Genomic DNA, 22,087 nt, shown 5'->3' on the forward strand with positions numbered 1-22,087 from the left:
CTTTTGCTTGGCCGATCCAGCCACCGTGGGTCTGGTTAGCGCACCTGCCACTCAGTTGGCTCCTGCAGCCCCGTCAGACCAAGCCGGGGCCCCAGGGCCGCCCGTGGCTCAGGCCTCGGGAACAGTCAGCCAGTTTAATGCCCAGGATAATTCAGCTTATTGGAAAACAAGGGATAGGTCTTCTGATAAAGACCCTGTGAAACACAGTAGAGAGGATGGGGGTGGGCTTCAGGTACAGGGTGATCTGGCTGCCCAGGGCACAGCCTAGAGGTTCAGCCCCCTGAGTGCCGGCCCCTGAACGTCCCAAGACGTGGGCCTCACCCGCAGTAACATGTTTGCAAAAGGACCGTGAAGCGATCTCCCCTTCTATGATTCGTTCTTTATGTAAATGATACCCTGCCAAATTCTTTAATAGTCGCAGGAATTGGAGAAATGCTTTTGTAAAATGAATAGATTAAAGGACATTCATTTTTTAAATGAAATTGTGGCTCTCCAACATAAATTGTAAAAAATGTTGTCCTGGGCCTATAGAGGGGTCAGCTCTGCCCCAGAGGGCCACCCAGTGTCCCGTGAGCTCTCTTCACTTGGACAAGTGAAGCTTCTGGTCCGTCACCTGCCTGCCCATCACCCAGCCTAAGGCGGTTGGTGCAGGCCCAGCAAGGACAGGGGACAGGGACGTTAGACCTCAGAGGGGTGGCCAGCTGCCTCACCATGTGGCTTCCCAACTACACAGGCCCCGGCCTGCCGCGGCCATACGGGGACTGTAGATGGACAGTGGTTCATGGGACCAGGCCGCTGTAGCAAAAGACCACAGATCAGGTGGCCCCGAAACAACAGGAATGTATATTCTCTTACGGTTCTAGAGGCCAGAAGCCCAAAATCAAGGAGCCAACAGGGCTATGCTCCCTTTGAAGGCTCAGGAGCGGGCTCTCCAGGCCTCTGTCCCGACATCCTCGGCTGGCCCTCCAATCTCTGTCTGTGTCTTCAGACAGTCTTCTGTGTATCTGTGTGTTTTCTCTTCTCATGAGGACACCAGTGACGGGATCAGGGCCCACCCTACTACAGTGTGACCTCGTCTTAACTCGGTCACGTCTACAAAGACCCTTTTTCCAACGAAGGTCATACTCTGTGGTTCTGGGGGTTAGGATGCGGACATATCTCTGTGAAAGACACATTCAACCCACAACATGAGGGCTGACCTCCCCTCGCTGGGGGCTGCGGCCATCTCTCCAGGATGGGCAGGGGAAGGGGGGCCTGATGCCCCTGCTGTCTGTCCTGCAGTGGTGGGGGGGGGGGATCTGATGCACCTGCTCTCTGTCCCCCAGTGGGGGAGGGACTAATGCACCTGCTGTCTGTCCTGCAGTTGGGGGGGGGGGTCTGATGCACCTGCTGTCTGTCCTGCAGTTGGGGGGGGGTCTGATGCACCTCTTCTCTGTCCCCCAGTGGGGGAGGGGCTAATGCACCTGCTGTCTGTCCAGCGGTGGGGTGGGGGGAGGGCTGATGTATCTGCTCTCTGTCCCCCAGTGGGGGAGGGGCTAATGCACCTGCTGTCTGTCCGGCAGTGGGGGTGGGGGGGCCTGATGTACCTGCTCTCTGTCCCGCAGTGGGGGGGGAGGGCTGATGCACCTCCTCTCTGTCCCCCAGTGGGGGAGGGGCTAACGCACCTGCTCTCTGTCCCGCAGTGTGCCCCAGGGGGCTGCCTGATGGAGCTCTGTATCCAGCTCAGCATCATCATGCTGGGCAAGCAGCTCATTCAAAACAACCTGTTTGAGATCGGCATCCCGTGAGTAGCGTGTGGCCTCGGGTCCGAGTAGAGTGGGGGGCAGGGGATGGGGCCCTATGGGGCCCCGGGGGGGCTCCAGGGTGGTCTGAGTGGGTGACAGGTGGCGTGGGGTCTGGACCAGGATGAGGCACCAGGAAGAGGGAGATGGGGAGGGCAGGCGGGGGGAAGCAGAGAGGAGCCACCCCATGGAGGATGAGGAGGAGGTGGAGGCGGAGATGACCCCCTGCTCCCCAGCAGGCTGAGGATTCGGGGCGCTGACAGGCGCCCTCAGACACGCAAGCCGGCTCCCTGTGATCAGCAGGTGGACCCCCTGGAGGCTCTGTGTCCTTACCTCGTGCCCTTTGAGAGTCGCGCCCCGCTCCCTCTCCACAGCCGCCTGCCCTCTGGAATCAGGGACACTGGACGCTTTTCAGTGACCCACGCCCCGCCCCCACCGCGCTGCCCCCTGACACCTGCCGGGCCCTTCCTGGGGCTTCAGGTGGCCGTGTGCCCTCCCTGCACCCGTTGCCCTCTGTCAAAAACCAAGCGAGGACACTTGACCCCTGCCTCTGGGGGGAGGGCAGGGGAAATCCCGGACGGAGAGGCGCTCCCAGCGCGTTAGGGCTTAAAACACACACCGGCTCCGAGAATTAGAAGCGCGACTCGCAGGGGACGGGCCCCGAGCCGTCTTCCCAGACACCTGGCCGCAGTGACGCCGTGTCCCCTCAGGAAGATGAAGAAGTTCATCCGCTACCTGAGGCTCAGGCGCCAGAGCCCCCCCGACCACGACGAGTACGGGAAGAAGAGGCAGCGCTACGAGGCGGATTACACGCTGGAGCCTTTCGCCGGCCTCACCCCAGAGTACATGGAGATGAGTGAGTGGGGGCGGGGCGCCTGGGGTGGGGGTGGGGGGCTCCCGCAGCCCCGTGCACCGGAGAGGCCCCCGGGGGGCTCAGCGGCTTGAGCGTGCGACCCTTGATCTCGGGCCGGGTCGTGATCCCCCGGCTCGTGAGCCGAGCCCCGCGTGGGGCGCAGAGCCTGCCTGGGATTTCCTCTCCCGCTCTGCCCCGCCCCTCCTCGTGCTCGCTCTCAAGATAAAGAAGTAAACTGGAAAATAAAAGGGGATGACGCAGGGGCGGAACCGTGTCACCAAGCAGCCGTGTCTCTGGACGGGAGGATACTCAGAGGTGGCACCGCACTCTGAGAGGGGCCGGAGAGAGAAGCGGGGAAAGGGCGGGTGCAGCCTGCACGGCCACCTGGAGCCCCTCGGCCCCACCTCCCCCCTCCATTCCCGCCAGACCGGCCCCCTTGCCGTTACCCAGACACTCGTGCCTGCCACGGGGCCTTTGCACTAGCCGTGCCCTGCCTCCCTGATACCTGCGTGACTTACTCTCTCCCTTCAGACCCCACCAGAGGGGTCTTCCTGACCACATGTTTAAAGGGGCAGCCCCTGCCCTGCCAGCTGTGACCCTGGGCCTCCTCCTCTGCTCTGACACCTGGCACCAGCCGGCCTCTCAAGTCCCCGTCGTGCCTTCGCCTCTATCCCCCGGCAGAGTGAGGGAAGTCCTGTGACAGCAGGACCCTTTTTTCTCTTCACGGCCGTACCCCCTACACCTCGAACGGATCCCGGCAGGCAGGGGTGACCCTCCTCCCGGACCCCAGGGCTGAGACTAGACAGCCAGGGAGGGAGCAGGCCCACGGCGGTCCTCCGAGGTGTATGGTGGGCACTCATACATGTGCGTTTGGAGAATAGACAAGCAAAGGTGGTCAGGGAGACCCCGGCGGAGGGGTCCCAGAGTGGAGGGCCCCTGGTCACCACGGACAGCACGTTTTAAATGCCGGCTCCGGGACCAGGTCTGTGCAGGGTGGGACCTGGGACCTAGCCTTGGTAACAGGTACCCGAACAAGGCAGCGTGGCCCCCTCGCGTGCCCCTCTCCTGCTAGCTCAGTGTCCTACCCAGCTCCCCAGACGATTTGTCAAGAAGCACCTCGCCGTTGACTCAGAAGGAAAAGCACGTTAAGACTTTGAAAACTGGAGACGGTGCCGTGTTCAGATTCCATTCTCTTTTCTCCTGCAACGAAATCCAAGATGAACCAGAGATGGTCGGGGGCTCTCTCGCCCTCATGGACCTCCGTGGACCCCCATGGGCCTGCTCCCTCCCTGGCTGTCCAGTCTCAGCCCTGGGGTCCGGGAAGAGGGTCACCCCTGCCTGCCTGAGGCCAGCGGGAGACCAGGCAGCGAGAAAAGTGGCCCGTCACCGGCTGGGAGACAGGTGCCCCCCCAGATTTGGATTCCTGGGGCGGCTGGAGGTTACGTCCCACTTTCCTGTTGGGTACGGTAAGACCCTGGGGCAGGCCCCTGCCTGCCCAGGGAGCGGCCCACCCTGTGGCCCACGCCGTACCCACTACCGGTCTCCTCCTGGAGGACAGACCCCCCTGAATGCCTGTGGCACACAATGCCCGAGACCGGAAAGAAGGCGCAGCTGGGAGCCCAGCCCCAAGCCATCACCGGCTCCCCTGCCAGCTTCGAGATCCACCAACAGGAGGCAGCACCGGGTGGCAGCGGGGATCCCACGGCCTCGGGCACCAGCAGCCCACACAGGGCCCACGGCCAAGCTCGTCTGAGGCCTCCATCACCTCTAGAGCCGCCTTCAGGCAAGGCCACGTCCATACAAGCATCCCGCGAAGGCCCCCGGGCCCAGGGAGAAGCCAGCGGCCCGGCTCCCAGACGGAGGCTCCCCTGGGGCCCCCACCTGCGGCGCTAACAATGGCCACACTCAGCCTGCCGGGCACACGGTGACATTCTGCCGGCTTCCTTGTTTACCGCCTGGCAGCCAGGGCCCTTGGACATACTGTACAGTTCCTGAACCGGCCTCCCCCGTTCGGTTCCGTGCAGCAACCTTTACCTGACCTCTCCCCGGAGCCGGGCTCCGCGCTGGCCGCGGCGCCCGAGGGCGAAGCCCCACCGCCGGCTTGCTGACCGTGAGGGTGATGGGCAAGAGGAGGGACACGAGGCGGACCGTCCTGGACAGTGGGCCCTGCCGGCTCCCCGAGGCCCCATGGGAGGGGACGACGGGGCTCTGGGAGACCAGGGATGGCGGCGGGACCCCTGGCTGCTCAGGGCTGCCCCCGCCAGGCCCTTGCCAGCCCAGGCACAGCAAGGGCACCGAGGCTGGGCCTTCCTGCGCACAGGGCCTTTTCCCCGTGATCTGTTAGGATGAGATGTTCGATACGCGAGTGCATACCCGTTATTCTGGGGTCAACGCTGAGGGCCAGAGCAAAATGTGGAATCTTCCCTACAGCCCCCTCCTAGCCCGGGGTCACCCAGGGTTGCAGTGGGTGTGTCCCCAGGGCCCTTCTTATGTGGGTGCAGGGGCCACGTCAGAGGCAGGACGCGAGCCAGACCCAGCCCACGCAGTTCAGCTTGCGGCACGTGGGGCCGTGCATCCTGCCGTGGGGACCACTGCCATGGGGTCCCACTCTAGAGATCCGCCTTGGGGGCCGCCGCCACGGGGTCCCACTGTGGGGGCCGAGGGGCACGGCGACGAGCTAATTGTCCTGCTGTCCTTGCAGTAATCCAGTTTGGCTTTGTCACCTTGTTCGTCGCGTCCTTCCCCCTGGCCCCACTGTTCGCGCTGCTGAATAACATCATCGAGATCCGCCTGGACGCCAAAAAGTTTGTCACCGAGCTCCGCAGGCCGGTGGCCGTCAGAGCCAAAGACATCGGTGAGTGACCCTCGGGAGCTGGCTCTCAGGGCACGCCGGGTTTGGGGAGGGAGTCCTGCTCCCCAGGAGCCTGACCCAGAGCCGGAGGAGTGGGGTCAGGCACGTGTCCCCCTGGGCTCCTTGCCGCGCCTGTGCTGGATGGAGACTCGGGGGCCGGGTGTGGGGGGCTCGAGACGTCAAGGCTCCTGCACGCCCCCGCCCCAGCCCCGGGCCTCCTGAGAGCGTCAGCGCCTCGGATGTGTGCGTGTCCCCGCAGCCTGCTGCACGAGGAGGTCCCCGAGGTGCACGTGCTCTCCCAGGCCCTCCGCACCACCCCTCTCCCGTCCGTGTGGCCCCCGGAGCACAGACAGAGCTAGACAGATGGGCAGTCTGTAGCGTGTCGTGTATTCAGTCAGCATTCACAAACAGGGAAGGGGAGGCGGAAAGGGGCCCCTCCCACTGACGCACGAAGGGTACTGCATGGCTTGCCTACGGGGTCAGGGCCCACGGGGTGTTAACCCCAAGTCACCAAGGGTTCCTCATGGGGGCGCAGGAGAGAGGCTGAGGGTTTCGGGAGGCCGCGCTTGCGGGGATCGTGGGAACTGACCACAGTGTCACCCGTGAGGATGATTCTCTCCACGTGAGTCGACTTAACTAAACCAGGACCCCGTTTTCAAGGTGAAGGCAAGGAAGGTCCCACTGTATCTTGAAATGAGATGGAAAATCACAAAGATGCCTCGAAGTCCCGTTTCACACAACTTTAGTTAGAACGGCCCGTCTGTGCTCAGTGACAGAAGACACAAAGATTGAGTGGCCTGTTAGGCAAGTTGTCACTTTCCTGAGACCAGGGCGGGACGCCATCAGGGCAGGCGTAACCTTGCCGAACCGTGGGGGCTTCTCCGGCACCTGGCCCTGGATCATCCTTGTGGGAAACGCCTGTCACCCATGGGGACAACTCAGACAGTGCCACGCTTTGAGGATGAACCCCGGAGGGTTACGCCGGGTTTGGGGGAGGGGCCCTGACCATTTCCTGGGGCCTTCGGTGTCAGGTCCTCCGAGGAACCTCTCGAGGAAGCTTGGGGAAATCCTCAGTCCCGTCTACCGGATGGGGAGACTGAGGCCAGGTAGTTAACAACGCTGGGCGGGAACCGGAGACGGGAAGCCCCCAGCGCCCCCCCACCCCCGCCCCGGTCTCCCGTTCCTGTGCACGTCCGTGAGAAGAGGCTTTGCCTGGAAAAGCTTACGTGGCACACCAAAGTCCCCAGGAGGAAAGGGCCGCTTGCCAGGCGCTCCCTGGACAGCCCTTGGGAATTCGGGAGCCCCGTGGCGGTAAAGACAAGAGTGTGGCCTCCCCGACAAAGGCCTGATTCTCAGGCGCCCAAAGGCCCCGGGCGAGCCCACAGCGGTGTGTGTTTGCTTTGGCCCCTTGGCTTGTCAGTGCTTCCCCTGCGGCCGCGTCCTGAAACTCGCCAACCCATCGGGCTGAGAGGGAGCGCCTGGGCCACCTCCCCTCCCTGCCCGCCGCCAGTGAGGCTGGGACGCCCGTCTTCATTCTTTGGCCCACGGCTCCCCTTTTCTCCCCGTTCTTACGGGTCAGCTGCTCACTTCCTGGTTCCCGTCTGCTTGGTCGGAGGCATAAGCTGCCGGGTTTTCACGGGGTGTTTATGGGCTCCTTCACCGTAACCTTTCCTCGAACAGGCCTCTGTGTTGCTCCCGTGATCCGTGTGCGCCCCGAGGGGACACGCGGCCCCAGGGGCCCCCACGGCCTGCGCCCAGGCGCCAGGGGCGGCTCCGAGGGGAGGCGCTGCGGGGACCCAGCTCCCTGCCAGGGGGAACCCGGCCCCAGCTTCCCAGCCCTGACCTGTGACACCAGGCTCTTTGGAGCCTTCCTGGCGAACAGCCGCTGCCCGCGTTCAGCTCCTGGGCACCGCGTGTGGTCGGGCGAGACTGAACACCTGCCCATCTCGTTCTCGGAAATGGGGTTTAGCGTCCCCCGGTGCGGCGGGGACACCTTGAAGACTGAGACCGCGCCCCGCCCCCCGCCGAGATTCTCAAGGAGCCGGAAGGTTTTCGTCTTGTATCTGGAGCTCACTGGAGCATCGTGTGCTCTCTACCGCGTGTGGCCGAGTAGCTCAGAGGGACGGTCAAGACGCAGACAGAGACTGACCCTGCGGGCGGGGCTGGCGTCCTGGGTTTGCTCGTCTTGAACAAGACCCCGTGATTTCGGCACGGGGTCCCCCAGCGGATCTCGGGTCTAGACACACAGAGACATCCTGGGGCCCGTGGGCCGGGCTCCTCAACCCTCCCATTGCCCAGGCTTGCCTCCTGTGGCCCGTTGGCCCGTCACCCGTCTCCTTTCCCCGCACTGCGCTCGGGTGGGTCCGCCTCCCCCGGGGAGTGCCAGGCTTACCCATGGCCCGGCGCCTCGTCTGCGAGGCCTCCAACCCAGAGCCCGCAGGGCCAGGCGGCCACGTGAAGGAGTGAACAGCAGGCCAGAGGATGCTCTCATGGCAGAGAGCAGCGGGACTCCCTTCGTCCGTGACCCGTCCTCCCGCTCAGCGGGGACTGGACTTGGGAGGCTTCCGTGGTGGCTCCGGCCTGCAGAGAACAGAACCGCAGTGTGTGGCCCGGCCAGGAGGGGGCGCCCCCACAGCCATGGCGCCGTGCCAGCCCCCGCGGACCAGAGCGGGGCTCTCTCTTTCTCAGGGGCTGCGGGTCCAGGTTTTTAAAAACACATCATCCTGCTTTGCAAGCACCAGTCAATGTTTTTTAAGTCGCACGTGAGCGAGCTCGACGAAACACCCCCGTGCCAGGGGGTGCTCTCCGCCCTCTTGCGGGCACTCGGCAAACGTGGACCCGGGAGCGCCGAGCCCCCAGGTGCCAGACAGCACGCTGGACACCAGGAGAGACGCAGGGAGGAGCAGCTCGCGGCCCGCAGCCCGCCCGGGAGCCCGGAGTCTGCAGAAGGGTCTCCCAGCCCCGAGCAGCAGGCGGGAAGCACCGGCAGCCGACCTTGCGGGGACGCGTCACCCCTGCCAGGGCCGCGGCCCGCTCACCCCCATCCCCGCCGGCCCCCGTGAGGGGAGACAGGCAGGGTGGGTGCCTGCCCGTGCTGTTCCGCCTTGAGAGCCGCCCCGGTCGTGGAGAAGGTCCGGTCCTGGCTCCCTCGGGTGCTGGAGCTGCTCGCCGGAGGCGGGGAGGCCACCCTCGCTTCCCACGCAGCCTGGCGGAGTTGGGTCTGCGGCACGGAGCTCAGCGGCTGCGTCTGAGCCTGCGGCCTCCGCTTCTGGGCCCCGCAGGCCTGCACTCTTGCTGTCTTTGCACACACCGTGGGCCCGGGTGGCCCCCCAGCGCCCCCCGCGAGGGCAGAAATGCCCACGTGTAGCTCTCCCTGGCCATGCCTGCAGCGGTCTCCGCCCTGGATGCAGGAACCCCACCCCGCCGTCCTGTTGCACGACAACAGGAGCACCAGAACTCTGTCCCCATCTCAGATGGGTCCGGGACAGGGAGGGACCACCGGGACTGGGCTCTGAGCCCACCAGCTGCCCATGACACGTGCCTGGCCCGATAGGGCCCCGCTAGGCTGGAGGAGGAGGGGGGCAGTCAGGGGCCTAAGGGGCAAGGCCGCCCGGGGCCCTCAGACAGGGCACTTCCTCCCCGGGCCCTGCTCCCCTCACCTCTGCTGGGGAGGCCGGCAGAGGAACATGCGTTTGTCCGGTGCTGGGCGGGGCCCCCTCTGCTCAGCCGTGATTAGGTACAGGACAGCCCCGGGCTGGCGGAAACCGGGGCTCCCGGACGGGAAGCGTCTCGCACCTCGCTGCTGTCACGTGAAACTCAGGTCGTGAGGCCGGCGTCGCCAGCCAGGGGCCCCGGTACTGCTCGTTGGCCCTGACACTACGTCTGGTCTGTCCCTAGACACAGTCCTAGGACCACAGCTGCGCGACGGGTCTAGGACACCCGAACCTCGCGGGCTTGGACCCTTAGGGGCAGGAACCGCACCCAAAGTGAGTCTTGTCTCTCTAGAAGGAAGGGCTTTATCCACGCCAGTTAGCAGTGTGAACAGGTTCACGGGAGAGGCAGCAGCTGATTTGAAGCACCTCTTTCAGAAGCTACAACTTGCAGATTACAAACAGCTCTGTCGTCAGCCAGGGACCCCCCCCCCCAACCCCCGCCCAGAGCTCCAGAACATCTCCTCACCGCCATATGCATCACAGCGGGCCCACTGGCCGGCAAGCCCGAGTCACTGAGATCCGGGTGCAAGGGGGGGTCTTGAAACCGCTGCTCTCCTCCCCCAGGAATCTGGTACAATATTCTCCGAGGTGTCGGGAAGCTGGCGGTCATCATCAACGTAAGTGACGCCGGGGACGTCTGCCGAGTGGAGGCCCCGGCCGAGCTGACACGCGGCGGGGCGCCCTTCGCAGGGAAGCTGGGTGGGGTCCCTGCCTCCGACCCCGGTGCGGCCCCAGCCTGGCGGAAGCATCCCCTGTCTAGACACGTCCCTTGGTCGTATTGAGGGGTTGGGACGAGCGGTGGATGGGAGTGGCAAGTTCTTCTCGACCTTGTTCTATAACCGTGAGCCAAGTTCTCCGTATGTCCACCCTGGCTCTTAGGTCCACTCTCTCCCCAGCGTCCTGAGACTACGAGAGAGAGAGAAGGAGAGAGAGAGAGAGAGAGAGAGAGAAAGAGAGAGAGAAGACAGAAATGAGTCCGTAGCAATCCTTCTGGTCCTCTTTTAAAAACTTAGCTTTTCCCCTTTATATAAAACGCATGCCTATTCTTCAGAGGTTCTGGAAACGCAGAAACGTGCAGATAAGGGGGCGAAGCCTGCCATCCCCCCACACCCCCACCCCCCACACACACACACCTGGAGCTCGCAAAGCATTTTGTTTTCCCCACCAGACTCCTGCCCGGGCAGCCCTCCTCCCCAGAATCTCATCCACACCTTCCTGCCCCATGGTGCCACCCACCCTCCCGCCCTCTCCCGCCTCTGAGCCTACAGGTTAGAAGGGCGGTGGCCCCTCTGTCATGCCAACCAGCCCTCAGTCTCCCCTGCAGCCGCCCGTCTAGGTCCACGTGACCGTGCTGGGGCCAGGACCGCCCTGGGCTGAGCTGTCCGGTGGTCCCTAACACATGCTTCTGCACCCAAGGCTGAACCCCAGGCGTGCAAACCCCAGACAGCCTCACGGGTCCACCACCCTGGGACCCTCGGCTCTCCGCCTTCTGGCCGTGCCCGAGCCCCCAGAAGCTGCCTGTTTGCACACAGGCGACTGCTCTCAGGAGTAGGCACAGCCTGGGGCCTGCACCATGCTGGGTCGGGGTCAGGGTCAGGGTCAGGGCGAGGCCTGGGGATCGGGCCCCCACAGCACAGGAAGTAAAGCTCAGTCCCGGAGAAGGGACCCTCAGAGTCCTCCGACGCCGCTTCCCCTGCCGGTGGCCGCCCCCCTGCCCAGTCGAGGCTTTGAAACCCCTCGTTAAAGGGCCACGGCGGGCAGAGCGGGCACCCTGGACAGCGACGGCCCCTCATCCCGACCTAGGTGGCTGAGCACAGGGCTCTGAGGCGGAGGGTGGTGCTGGAACAGGGGACAGTCTCCCTGGGGCAAAGGGGTGCTGTGAGCAGCTGGAAACATCTCACGGGAACAACCAACAGCAGTAGTAATGGCAGTTAACATTTATCGAGCATCTAGAATGTTCCAGTCCCTTCCAGGCTCTTTGCACACATCCACCCATTCACACACACGACCTTCAGGGCGGGGGCTGTCGTGGCCCACCTTACGTGCGAGACAACAGAGGCACAGGGAGGTCAGGCGACTTGCCCACCACCACACAGCCAGAAAGAGGCCGGGCCGGACCTCACCTGAGGCTGTCAGGCTCCGGGGCCCTGCCCTGCCGTTGGCACCACACGGGCTGCCCCCAGAGACGGCTCTGGAATACATGGCCATTTACAAAGACCTTTCTACTCCCACGTTCCCTCTCAAGCGAGCCAGGAAGGCGAAGCACGCGGAGCACAGAGAGGTTAGGTGACCCACCCAAGGCCACACAGCCGGTGAGAGGCAGCATTTGTCCCCGGGCCTTCTTGCTCGGGGTGTCCTGTTCCCTGCCCCCAGGCCCTCCCCTTCGGCTGCCAGGGGGGCCTCCGGGAGTGCCTGGGACTCTCATTTCTTCGCTCAACACGCTGCTCACATGGCCAGCTCGTGGGCAGAGGGTCACATGGCCAGGCCCGCTCGGGGCGAGCCCCCCTCCCCCACCCAGCCGGGGGTCCGCGCTCACCCCGCTGTCCCCTGGCCCAGGCGTTCGTGATCTCCTTCACGTCCGACTTCATCCCTCGCCTGGTGTACCTGTACATGTACAGCCAGAACGGGACCATGCACGGCTTCGTCAACCACACCCTCTCCTCCTTCAACGTCAGTGACTTCCAGAACGGCACGGCCCCCAACGACCCCCTGGATCTGGGCTACGAGGTGCAGATCTGCAGGTACGGCTCTCAGCATCTCTCTCGGGGCGCTTCTGGGCAAACCCCAGTTCAAGTGAGGGCTCTTTCAGGGGCAAGCCCCAGAATGGTGGCACCAGGAGGGGCTTTATTGGTTCCTTTGGTCGTTGAGCAATTGCTTTCGTGTTTATTTAGTATTTTGAGAGAGAGAGAGAACGTGAGCAGGGGAGGGCCAGAGAGGATCCCAAGCAGGCCCCGCACTGTCAGTGCAGAACCGGATACGGAGCTCGGACTCATGAACTGTGAGATCATGACCAGAGGTGAAATCAAGAGTCAGACGTTACCGACTGGGCCACCCAGGTGCCCCCGTGAGCTCCTTTAACTAAGAAGGCCAGGACAGCTTCAGGCATGGCTGGATCCAGGGGTCACAGCTTGCCATCCGGCCCCCCCTCTGGCACTGCCTCCCAGCTTTGCCTTACTCCGTGGTGGTATTGTGTTCTGGCAGGCAGTGAAGACGCCCTCTCTGCTCAGCCAGGCCAGGGACAGAACGTCTTTCTCAAGAGTCGGGGTTGAATCTCGCTGGCCTGCCCATCCCTAAGTGAAGCACTGTGGCCAGAGGGTCGAGGCTAGACCTGGGTCATGTGCCAGGGTGTGGGGTCGTGGCTAGAGAATTGAGAAGCCCTAAGGAAGACTGGGCGCGCTGACTTGGAGAAGAAGTCATGGATGAGACGGCCAGACCTGGGGGGGGGCCCCCATGGCCAGACGCTGGGGGGTGTGCAAGGAGCACCCCAGGAAAGATGGGGACAGGATCCGGCATGGGAGGCAGAGCTGAGACCTGGCCATTCCCTGGGCCTCTTCCACGCCTGGGTTAGGGTCTGCGGCCCCGGGAGTGGGTGGCACGGTCCCAGCTATCCAGGGACCTCGCTGCAGATCAGTGTAGAGGGGAGGCAGGTGAAGGGTGGATGGTGGGGGGGAGGGGGGGAGGCGGGGGTGGTAAGTGCAGGGGCGGGGCAATGCAACAAAAGCAGGGAGGAGGGAACCGGCGTGAGCTCGTCTAACTCAGCTGAGATTCAGAAACGCGAGACCTCAGAGGCCAAAAGCCCAGCCACGGAGCCCGCGCGGTAGAGCTCGGCGGGTCCTTGCCCCGCTTTACACATAGTCCGATAGACTCGTTCATACGTCTCCATCACCTTGACCAACTGAAGGGGAGCTGGGGCGGGGGTGGGGGGCGACTGCCAGGCTCCAGGGTACCGACGGCAGCAAGAAAAAACAGGCCCAGGAACTGGAAAACCAGCAACACCGGGGCCTTTGGAAGAGGGAAGCAGGCCTGCCTGGCTTCGGGGCTCCGGAGGTCCTGTGGTCACGCTCGCGGCTGGCCCTGCGTGACGACAGCCAGGGCGGGGACGGCAGCGGAAAGCAGCGAGTGAGAGCGAGGCCGGCAGGTAGAGAAGGCGCGTAACACAGCCAGTCCCGCGACATAGCCCGGTTCCCAGAAGCCCACCCACCGACTCGCTTCGGCGGGCTCGGAACCGGGCACGGAAATCCCAGGAAAGGCCCGGAATGGTCTGCTGCCAGCTTCGGGGTGGTGACCCGGGGAGGGGACCGCGTGGGGGGCTGGAAGTGCAGGGAAGGGGGCCTCCGGCCCCCTGGGTTTCCTCTCCACCAGCGCCTCGTCTGTGTTGTCTGAAGGCTCCACGCTAAGCACACAGGCTTGACCCACGCTGCTAAGGGTCCGTTTTAGAGCAAGAATAATAACGAACAGAGAAGGCACGGAGATGTGCTCACGTTATCAGAAATTCCCTCTGAAATGTCAGTGTTGCCATTTACGAGGTTAGCCTCGGTTTTCCGGAACCGGGCGTTGGGTCCCAGACACCGGCTGAGGAAGCAGCTCCGTCCCATGCGTCAGCCCAGGGTCCTGGCCACGTGGGGGAGGGGCCAGGGACACAGGGCCGGGACCCGTTTGTAAGTGTCTTGTTTTTTCCCCCATGGACTCAGAAGACCGTGGGTCAGACTGCTCCGCTCCCTGGGATTCAGGCTCCAGCCAGGCCTTACCCCCCCAACCCTTGGCCAAGATCCTGCACCGCGGGCCTGGGAGCTCCGGGCCTCTGCCAGCCGCACCCACACATGCTGCCTCTCACAGGAATTGGTGGCAGGGGGTGCACCAGCCTGGGGCGGCGGGTGTGGAGAGACGCAGAGCAGCACTGAGAACTGTCATCGCTGCTGGCTAACATTTATCCCTGCACCAAGACAGGCACTGTCCCATCTGATCGTCACAGCCACCACCCCCAGACAGAGCGTTAGTATCCTCCCCATGGGGGCTGGCAGGCAGAGCTGGGAAGGGGAGAGTAAGACCGTCTCTGATAGAGGTCGGTGCAGATGGCAGCAGGTGGCATCGGGACAGGTCTGTAAGTGGGCTTTGAGGGATGCGTAGGAGTTTGCCAGGGGGCCCAAACAGACTTTCCAGCACAGACAGGAAAGGGAGGAGCAGGTGTGTGTGGCCTCTGACGCTGGAAGAACAGGCGCTGCCTGTTCCCATCAGAGAGCAGGTCGAGCGAGTCCTGTGTCACCGTGCAGCTGGCATCCAAGTGCGCGTTCCCCTGCCCGGTCCTGTCTCTGGGTTTGGCAGCTCAGTGCCGAGTGGTTCCTCAGAGACTCCCATCCAGCTCGCTCCGGAAATAAAGCTCCGTGGGTGAGGGGCCCTGTCTGTAGTGGGTTCCTGAGTGGCCACCCCTGAAACGGGGGCTGGAATGTAGTAGCTGTTCAATAAATGCTTCTAGTGTGACTGAGAAGATCACTGAGGCCCAGAGGGGCCAGGCCGTTGCTCGGGAACACACAGCAAGGCGGTCACTGGTTCTGGATGCAGGCCAGGGCTGTGCCCGCAGAGCCGGGTGCTTACTCTTCTGGTCCCCTCCCCTGGACCTCAGCTTTTCGGTGCCCAGCAGGTGCGCCTACAGCCCGGCCCCCGGAAACTGCCCCTGCCACAGCTCTGATGGCTTTGGGGAAGCCTTTGCCATGCGTAGCACAGGGTCAGCGCCATTAAAGCCAACAGCACCCCCTGAACTTGGAGGGCCTGGGTGGAGGCGGAACCCTGGGTTGTGGTCCTCACCCCGCCTCTGCAGACTGGTCATCTCGGGACCTCTGAGAACGAGAGGGCGGGCCGGGCCCTCTGAAGCGGGGAGGGGGGGGGCAGTGCGCGATGGCAGGGCGGTGACAGGCAGGCAGTGAGGACGGTGCTCCGTGGAACGAGGGTCAGTGGGGGAGAGGGTGTCCGCCCAGGCAGGGGGCAGCGGGCAGTGTCTACACCTGGTAACCCAGGGAGGGGAATGAGCCGGTGTCATGTGGAGATAAGGAGGGGACAGCCAAGAAGCTTCAGCTGGAAGAGAGGAAGGAGGTGCCCCTGCGGTGCTGGGTCCCGTGGGGCCGGCAGTCAGGGGGACAGTTGACTGGCGGGTCCTGTCCCCACCAGTCGCGTGTTTGACCTCATACTTGGGCTGCTTTCGGAGAATGTGTGTTGGTCCTCAGCAGACAGGAGAGACTGGAGAGGTGGGTTTCAAACCTGGGGTTCATGGAACCCAGCGGGGGTCTTGTGGACGGTGGGCATTGGGCTGAGGTTGGGGGGCTCCAGGCTTGGGAAACCAGGCGCCCCCACTTGCTCTGTGTGACCCACTAGAGTCTCAGGTGAGATTCCTGTTAGGAAGAAGGGCTTTGCTGCCTTTAAAAGTCTGGAACCTCATGGGGCGCCCGGGGGGCTCAGTCGGTTCAGCGTCCGACTTCGGCTCAGGTCATGATCTCGAAGTTAGTGGGTTCGAGCCCCGTGTCGGGCTCTGTGCCGACAGCTCAGAGCCTGCAGCCTGCTTCGGATTTTCTGTCTCCCTCTCTCTCTGCTCCTCCCCTGCTCACACTCTGTCTCTCTCTCTCTCAAAAATAAACAAACATTACAAAATAAAAAAGTTTGGAACCCCAGGACCGGATGGTCCCAGAGTCGCCTGCTGTGAGCTCATGGATGGGCCCATGGGCCACGTTGCGGTGTCTGCGTTTTGCACGGAAGCCCCTCGGGCCCTGCCCAGCCCTCGGGGGTCCAGGCCCCGCCCTCCAACACCGAGAGTGACTCACCCACCGTGTGAGCGGCTGGTCTGGAGCCTCTTCCGCCAGGGAGGGCCGCCCACGGTGGTGGTGGCTCCAGAGCTGGCCGAGGCCTTCCTGAGGCCGCAGGGCGCCGGCCGGAATCCCGGTTCCTGCTCGAAGACCCACACTGATGCCTGGCCATCTCCGCAGGTACAAGGACTACCGGGAGCCCCCGTGGTCGGAGCACAAGTATGACATCTCCAAGGACTTCTGGGCCGTGCTGGCAGCCCGGCTGGCCTTTGTCATTGTCTTCCAGGTGCGGAAGGTCCCCGTTTCCAGAAGGTTTGAGGATTGGGCACTGAGGAAGCACCGTGAGCCAAGGACAGGGTCGGAGGGCAGGAGCTGGCCAGCAATGGGGACGTTTAGAGGCCTGGAGAACTTACTCTGAGGCCCCCGAGGAAGGGACCTGAGGTCACCATAGCTCCATATAAGTGGCTTTTATTGAAGGAGACAGTCTCCCCTCTCGGCCTCTCACTGTCTCTGTGTATCAGGAGACATCCCCACAGGACAGGACCAGTACAGGCAGGAGGCCAGTGGGTTCCCCGCTGACTGCAGACCCCAGCCAGGAGCCGGGGGACCCAGCCCCACCTGGTCTCTAGGGAGGAGACAGCTTAACTCCGAGGCCGAAGTGACTCCCAGTGGATGGGACCCCAGACTGGGGACCACACTGGTACACACAGCACCTGAGGTCCCAGAGATGGGGGAGCATCCTTAGCCACGTGGGCCCAGCCACGGTTCCATTCACGTGTGTCCCACCAGCATCTGGAATCCCAAGAACTGGGTTCAAGCCTCCGCTCTGCCTTTTACACACAATGCGGCTGCGGGCGGGACTTCTGCCCCCCCTCCCCTTCCTTGAGGCTGTGCTGCCTCACCTGTCAGCTTTCCAGAACACTCTGCAATAGGAATAACTAGTGTCTGGGGCTGAGTTTACCAGAAGCAGAGCCTGAGGCAAGGATTCTGTGCAAGTGGGTTACTGGAGGAAGCCTCCCAGGAGAGGGGAAGGGAGTGCAGCGGAGAGGGAGTCTCAGCGGGAGACACTCACCTGGTCTCACGAGAGCTCCAGAGCATGAGCCCCAGCACACGTGGGCCCACCTTGAGGCAAGAGAGCGCCTTTTGCCCGCCCGTGTTGGCTGGTCACTGGCCGCAGGCCGTTCAGGCCGGGAAGAGGCAGACAGGAGGGGGCGGTTCCCTGGAGAGGAGGCAGGTGTGAGCGTCAGCAGCCAGCACTGGCCGCAGCTGGGGGCTGGGGGCACCCCCCAGGAAAGGCAAGAGGGTGAGGGAGGGCGCCAGCACCATCCACAAGGTGTCTAACTCAGCCGGATGTGCTGACAAACGATCACTGGACAAGAGTTTTAAAAACAGATTTCGGTTTTTCTGTAAAAGCCCATCCCTTGCTTTCTGCGCACCAGCAACTTCCCCGGGGAGGGAGCGGGCTTTTCGGGTAGGCCTGGGAGGCCTTGCGAGGTGAAGAAGGGGCTGTGGAATCATCGGAGACTTAGGTTCCGTCCGCTTCTGTGCTATATCTATTTTACCTACTCTCCTTAAAGCCTGACGCTCGTTATAGGCCGATCGTATCCTTTTCTTGAGCTTCCCAGCCCCGCGAGTCAGGACCACTCAGAAACTTGCTGTGTCCTGAGCTCAGGTCCCTTATAGGCGTCAGCCGCCATTCCCGGATGGCCCTCTGGCTGGTTTCCTGCCTCGTTTAGACCTTGTGGGACACCGAGGCCCGGGGAGCCCAAAGTATGTGTCTGAGGTGGGCTGGGAGCGGTGGCGGGGGGCGGGGTGCAGGCGCGGGCCCTCCTCCCCCCCCACACACACACCGACTGTCCTTGCAGAACCTGGTCATGTTCATGAGTGACTTTGTGGACTGGGTCATCCCAGACATCCCCAAGGACATCAGCCAGCAGATCCACAAGGAGAAGGTCCTCATGGTGGAGCTGTTCATGAGGGAGGAGCAGGGCAGGAAGCGGCTGCTGGGCACGTGGATGGAGAAGGACCGGAAGAAGGATGAGCCCTGCAACAGTCACGGCCCCCAAGCCGGCCTGGACAGCCCCGAGTACCCCGGGGGCGCCCTGTAGCTGCCCCTGGCCTCCAGGCCGCCGGGCCCCCTCCGCCGGGCCCCGGGGCTCCTGTGTTCGCGGAGAACCTGGAAGCCCACCTTCTGATAGGACAACCTCTTCCTGTCTTCTTTTTCTGTTTTTTTTTTTTCTCTCCTCGTTTTTGCACAAAACTGTTACGCAGGGAATTTTTTTTATCTTTAGTATTCAAGGATAATCAAAATGATCGCTGGGGATAGGGTGATAACACGCGGGAATGCGGGCGCTTTGCAGAAACACTTCTTGGGGACCGTGGGTTTCCTTTGCAGCGGAACGTGAGCAGAGGCCTCCAGAAAGCGTCTTTTCTAACCCCGCCTGATGCCTTTAGAGAGGCGAAAAGGTGTCCCAAAGCATCGGGGCAAACGCCGTGCGGTACTGGAGGGAGAATGGAAAAATGAGGTTGACGCCAGTCCCAGAAGGCATCACCTGCCTCCGGGTCGGAAAAGTCCGACGGCTTTTCATCTTCTGTTTCCGGTTAGTTCAGAAACCGAGTCACTGTGGCCAGAAAGAGGTGCCTGTGAGTTTAGAATTTGCTCTTGGAGCACAGCAGGGCTCGGGTGTCCCCGAGGAAGCAGGTGACCCGCACCTCCGGGGTCCCCACCCCCGCCGCCAGCCACACACCTGCCCCACCACCACGAGCCGAGTTCGTCCTCTTGGTGGGACAGAAAGAAAAAGAAAAGAAAAGAAAACCGGGTCAACAGGAAAATGAACAGAGAGAGAGGACCTCGGAGGCATTTCTAAAGACGGCTTCAGGTTTCAAGAAGTCTTAAGGCATCGGGAAAACATACGCAGCTTTAGAGTATTTATTGGGTTTTTAATCAATTCTATGGTGGATGTGAGGGTTTTTTTCTGTAGCTCAAACGTGCAAGGAGTTAACCAGATATCATTGAGAGGAATTTAAAATACTGTTACTACCAAAGATTTTTATTAATAAAGCCTTCTATTTTGGTAACACTTCTCTATATTTTTACTTACAGGAATGTTACTGTTGGACAGTTACCGCTTTAACGCTTGTAAAAACAAGTCTCCTAGATGACATGAGCACTCTAAATTTGCAGCAATTACCCTAACCAATTACCTGAAGTTTCTCAAGCACCGAGAGAAACACAGGAAATGTTTCACCAAAGAAAGGGAAGAAAACGTAAAAGTGTTTGTCTTGAACATGCGGTTGGGTGTGATAGGATTCCCTTAAGTCGCCAACTGTGATCGAAGTCCGTAGGTGCCATAGGTTTTCGCTATTTGCTAAGCTCGTGCGGTCTGATGCTTCTGTTTTCTCTCGTACAGTGAGTAGCTTGAAATGGGGTTTTTGTATATAAACATTGTATTAAAAATTAGGTGATTACCAAAAATCCTTTTATGGAAACCATTTTTTAAAAAAAAAAAAAAGTGTGTACACAAATCCGCAGAGGATCGCGGCTGAAGGTTCACTCAACTAAATAAATTTGGATACACGACCACTTAACTTCAGTTGAGCGCTGTCCGTGCGGCCCCTCGCCCCAGGAAGCCGGGCAGCTGTCCTCAGAGCCCCCGGGTCGAGCTGCACATTTGGGAGGGATCATAGGCATCCATTTCCTCCCGTGTCAGACACGTGGATTGTTCTAGATGTTCCTGGGACTCCCTCGCCCTGTAAGGGCGTGTGTGCACGTGTGTGGTTTTGCATGTGCTCGTGTCTGCCTGTGCACACGTGTGCATATGTGTTGATGTCTGGGCGGTGTGCACATGTGTGTGTACCTGTGTTTGCCTGTGTGTGTGTGTGTGTGTGTGTGTGTGCACCTGCGTTTATGTTGGGATGGGAGTCGTGGTCACGCCTTCCCAGCAGCCTCTTCCGCCATCGCGATCCTCAAGTTCCCATCCCTGGTCCCGCCAACCCAACACAGCACTGAGGATTCCACGGACCTAAAGTGTCCCCAACCCTTTCGGGGACCCACCTAGGATTGCCGGTGTTTTCACTGGGGCCCGTGTGCACACTTTTTAAAACTACCACCTAGAAACACAACCATTTCACGAAGGAAAGGTATTTTTTCACACCCAAGGCCAGCAAAGCCACACAGCCCTGCTGGCCGGGGACCTTCCTTCCGCCTCACGTGCGTCCGGCACCAGGGAGAGCTTTGAGCGCCCCCTAGTGCTCACGTTCCTGCATCCCCAAGAACATCAGCAAAGCACAAGCTCAAAGCCCTGAGCATCCTTCTCAAGCTCTGGAACCACTTCCTTAGTCTAGACATGAAGGCAACGTCCGGGGACAGCATCGCAAGGACGATGAGGGCTCCTGGTAGGATCTTTAGCCCCGTTTGTCAAATGAAGAAACCGCCTCAGAGTGGGCAAGTGACTGGCCCGAGGTCACAGGGCTCCGTAGCACCTCAGCCGAGACTGGCGCCCGGACCTTATAGACATTCATTCGTGCAGGGTTCAAGCAGACAGCAGTGGACAAAGCAGACCAGTCCTCCCCCCAGGCGATGACTTCTTACAGAAAGTGTGAGACGCTTAACCAGAAAATGGAACCCAGAACCAGATAGTTTCAGAGGAAGAAAGAGACACTGATGAAACAGAACAGAGCGTGACACGGTTGGTCCGGGAGGCCCCTGGAGGCCTGAGTAACAAGGAGGCAGCAGGACAGTTCAGGTAGCAGAAGGGCAGTGCAAAGGCCCGGAGGCAGCAGGGTGCGGACCGCTGGCTTGAGGGGAGGGGCGGGGCGGGGCAGGGGAGGCGGCAGGAGACAGGGTAGGGAAGGTAGCCACAAGCGACTCACACAGGGCTCCCAGGCGACCCAAGGACCTGGAGCCTGGCGGTAAAAGCCACCGCAGGGGCTGGGTGGTGTTAACCAGCCCAGAGACGGGATCTGGTGCACATTTTGAGGTCTTTGCATTTGTCAGGTGAAGTCTGCAGTGGGATGGGAAGCCAAAGAGAGGTGTTCCAGAGATCCAGGAGGGCAATGGTAGGGTTTGGATGGGGTCGGTAGAGGTGGGTGGAGAAAAGCCGAGAGATGATGCCACAGAGACCCGACTTCTGGCCTTGGAAGAGATCAGCCCGTCAGCCGGCACTGTTATCTCAGCAACAATGGGGCCCAGAGAGGGTCAGGGCTCCGCTGCAGCCACACAGCAAGGTAGCGACACAGCCGTCTCTCGAACCCAGGCCCCGTGGTCCCCAACGCTGAATGTTGTCTGCTATTGGTCTTGGAGTGGCGTCGTGCCCGCCCACAGCAGGACAGTGATGGGCAACGGCCCGCAGAGGCCTGAGGTCTGGGGCGGGGAGGGCACTCGTGCTGGCACCTGCTTTGGGGGCTCTGCTCTCCCCCCCCCCAACAGGCGGAGGCCGCCGTGAGCTACATCCAGCCCGATACAATATCCGTTTGGCAGGTTCAGCGTTTGCTCATTTTTGTAGTTGAGTTAATATGCAAAAACCAAGTAAACCTACATAAAAACCCAGATTTGCATGTTCTCCTGAAAATTCTCAAGCCATCTGACAACACAGCCCCGTTTTGCAGCCTGTCACCTCCTCCCAGGTGACCGGAGCCACCGGTGGCTGCTGTGCTTTAGATGGTGCATGCACCCTGCAGTCTCCCCAGCCCCCTCCCGCCCCCCCAAGTGTGCCTGCCCACTGACTAAGCACACAGCCGCGACGGTGGTTCCGAGGGCCACTGGGGCCAGGCCCAGTCCTGGGATCCCCGACCAGCCGTGAGATTCCCTGCAACAGAGCTTGGCCGGGGTGTGTGCCTGGGACAGGGGTGTCGCCAGCCCAAGACTGGATTCAGAGCCCCTGCTCCGGGGCACCCACTTCCCCACCACCCCCACACATTCATATGTGACAGGTCCCCAGGAGTCATTTGCGTGCCCCTTAAAGTAACCCCCTACCACAGATGGCGTGTGTCCCCTACTCAGGCAACACTCGTTTACTTGTCCATGTTTTGTAAGAGCCACGGCTAAGTAAAGAAGCGGGAGCTCTTGTCAGAAAACAGGCCAGTAAGGGGAAGTGGTG

The 22,087-nt window shown here is 61.7% G+C and overlaps 1 protein-coding gene and 1 long non-coding RNA gene across 18 annotated transcripts in view; one reads left to right on the top strand and one right to left on the bottom strand.

Moving 5' to 3' along the window:
• The window catches only part of ANO1 (anoctamin 1), an 82,275-nt gene extending 62,698 nt beyond the window's left edge, over nt 1-19,577 (top strand). For 12 of the 15 annotated variants that reach the window (XM_023238951.2, XM_023238952.2, XM_023238957.2 and 9 more), the window contains 7 exons: nt 1,683-1,783; nt 2,492-2,637; nt 5,336-5,488; nt 9,763-9,815; nt 11,755-11,939; nt 16,170-16,275; nt 17,855-19,067. In XM_023238951.2, coding sequence (XP_023094719.2) covers nt 1,683-1,783; nt 2,492-2,637; nt 5,336-5,488; nt 9,763-9,815; nt 11,755-11,939; nt 16,170-16,275; nt 17,855-18,097 — 987 coding nt within the window. In that variant the 3' untranslated portion in view covers nt 18,098-19,067. Of the gene's footprint in view, nt 1-1,682; nt 1,784-2,491; nt 2,638-5,335; nt 5,489-6,145; nt 8,220-9,762; nt 9,816-11,754; nt 11,940-16,169; nt 16,276-17,854; nt 19,068-19,092 lie in introns of those variants that run through there. The other 3 variants (XR_002735963.2, XM_023238960.2, XM_045039677.1) reach the window with 3 other exon arrangements.
• LOC123380671 lies at nt 5,856-17,855 on the bottom strand. Of its 3 annotated transcripts, XR_006586745.1 has the most exons (4): nt 17,062-17,855; nt 16,008-16,781; nt 9,665-10,104; nt 5,856-8,065 (listed from the first exon to the last, which is right to left on the bottom strand). It is a non-coding gene; the product is annotated as an uncharacterized LOC123380671 (long non-coding RNA). The 3 variants fall into 3 exon arrangements; XR_006586744.1 differs by lacking the exon at nt 16,008-16,781; XR_006586743.1 differs by having other exon boundaries at nt 16,008-17,855.
• Nucleotides 19,578-22,087: the final 2,510 nt, after the last annotated feature.

The sequence above is a fragment of the Felis catus genome, chromosome D1, assembly GCF_018350175.1.
Source record: "Felis catus isolate Fca126 chromosome D1, F.catus_Fca126_mat1.0, whole genome shotgun sequence".
Classification (NCBI taxonomy): domain Eukaryota; kingdom Metazoa; phylum Chordata; class Mammalia; order Carnivora; family Felidae; genus Felis; species Felis catus.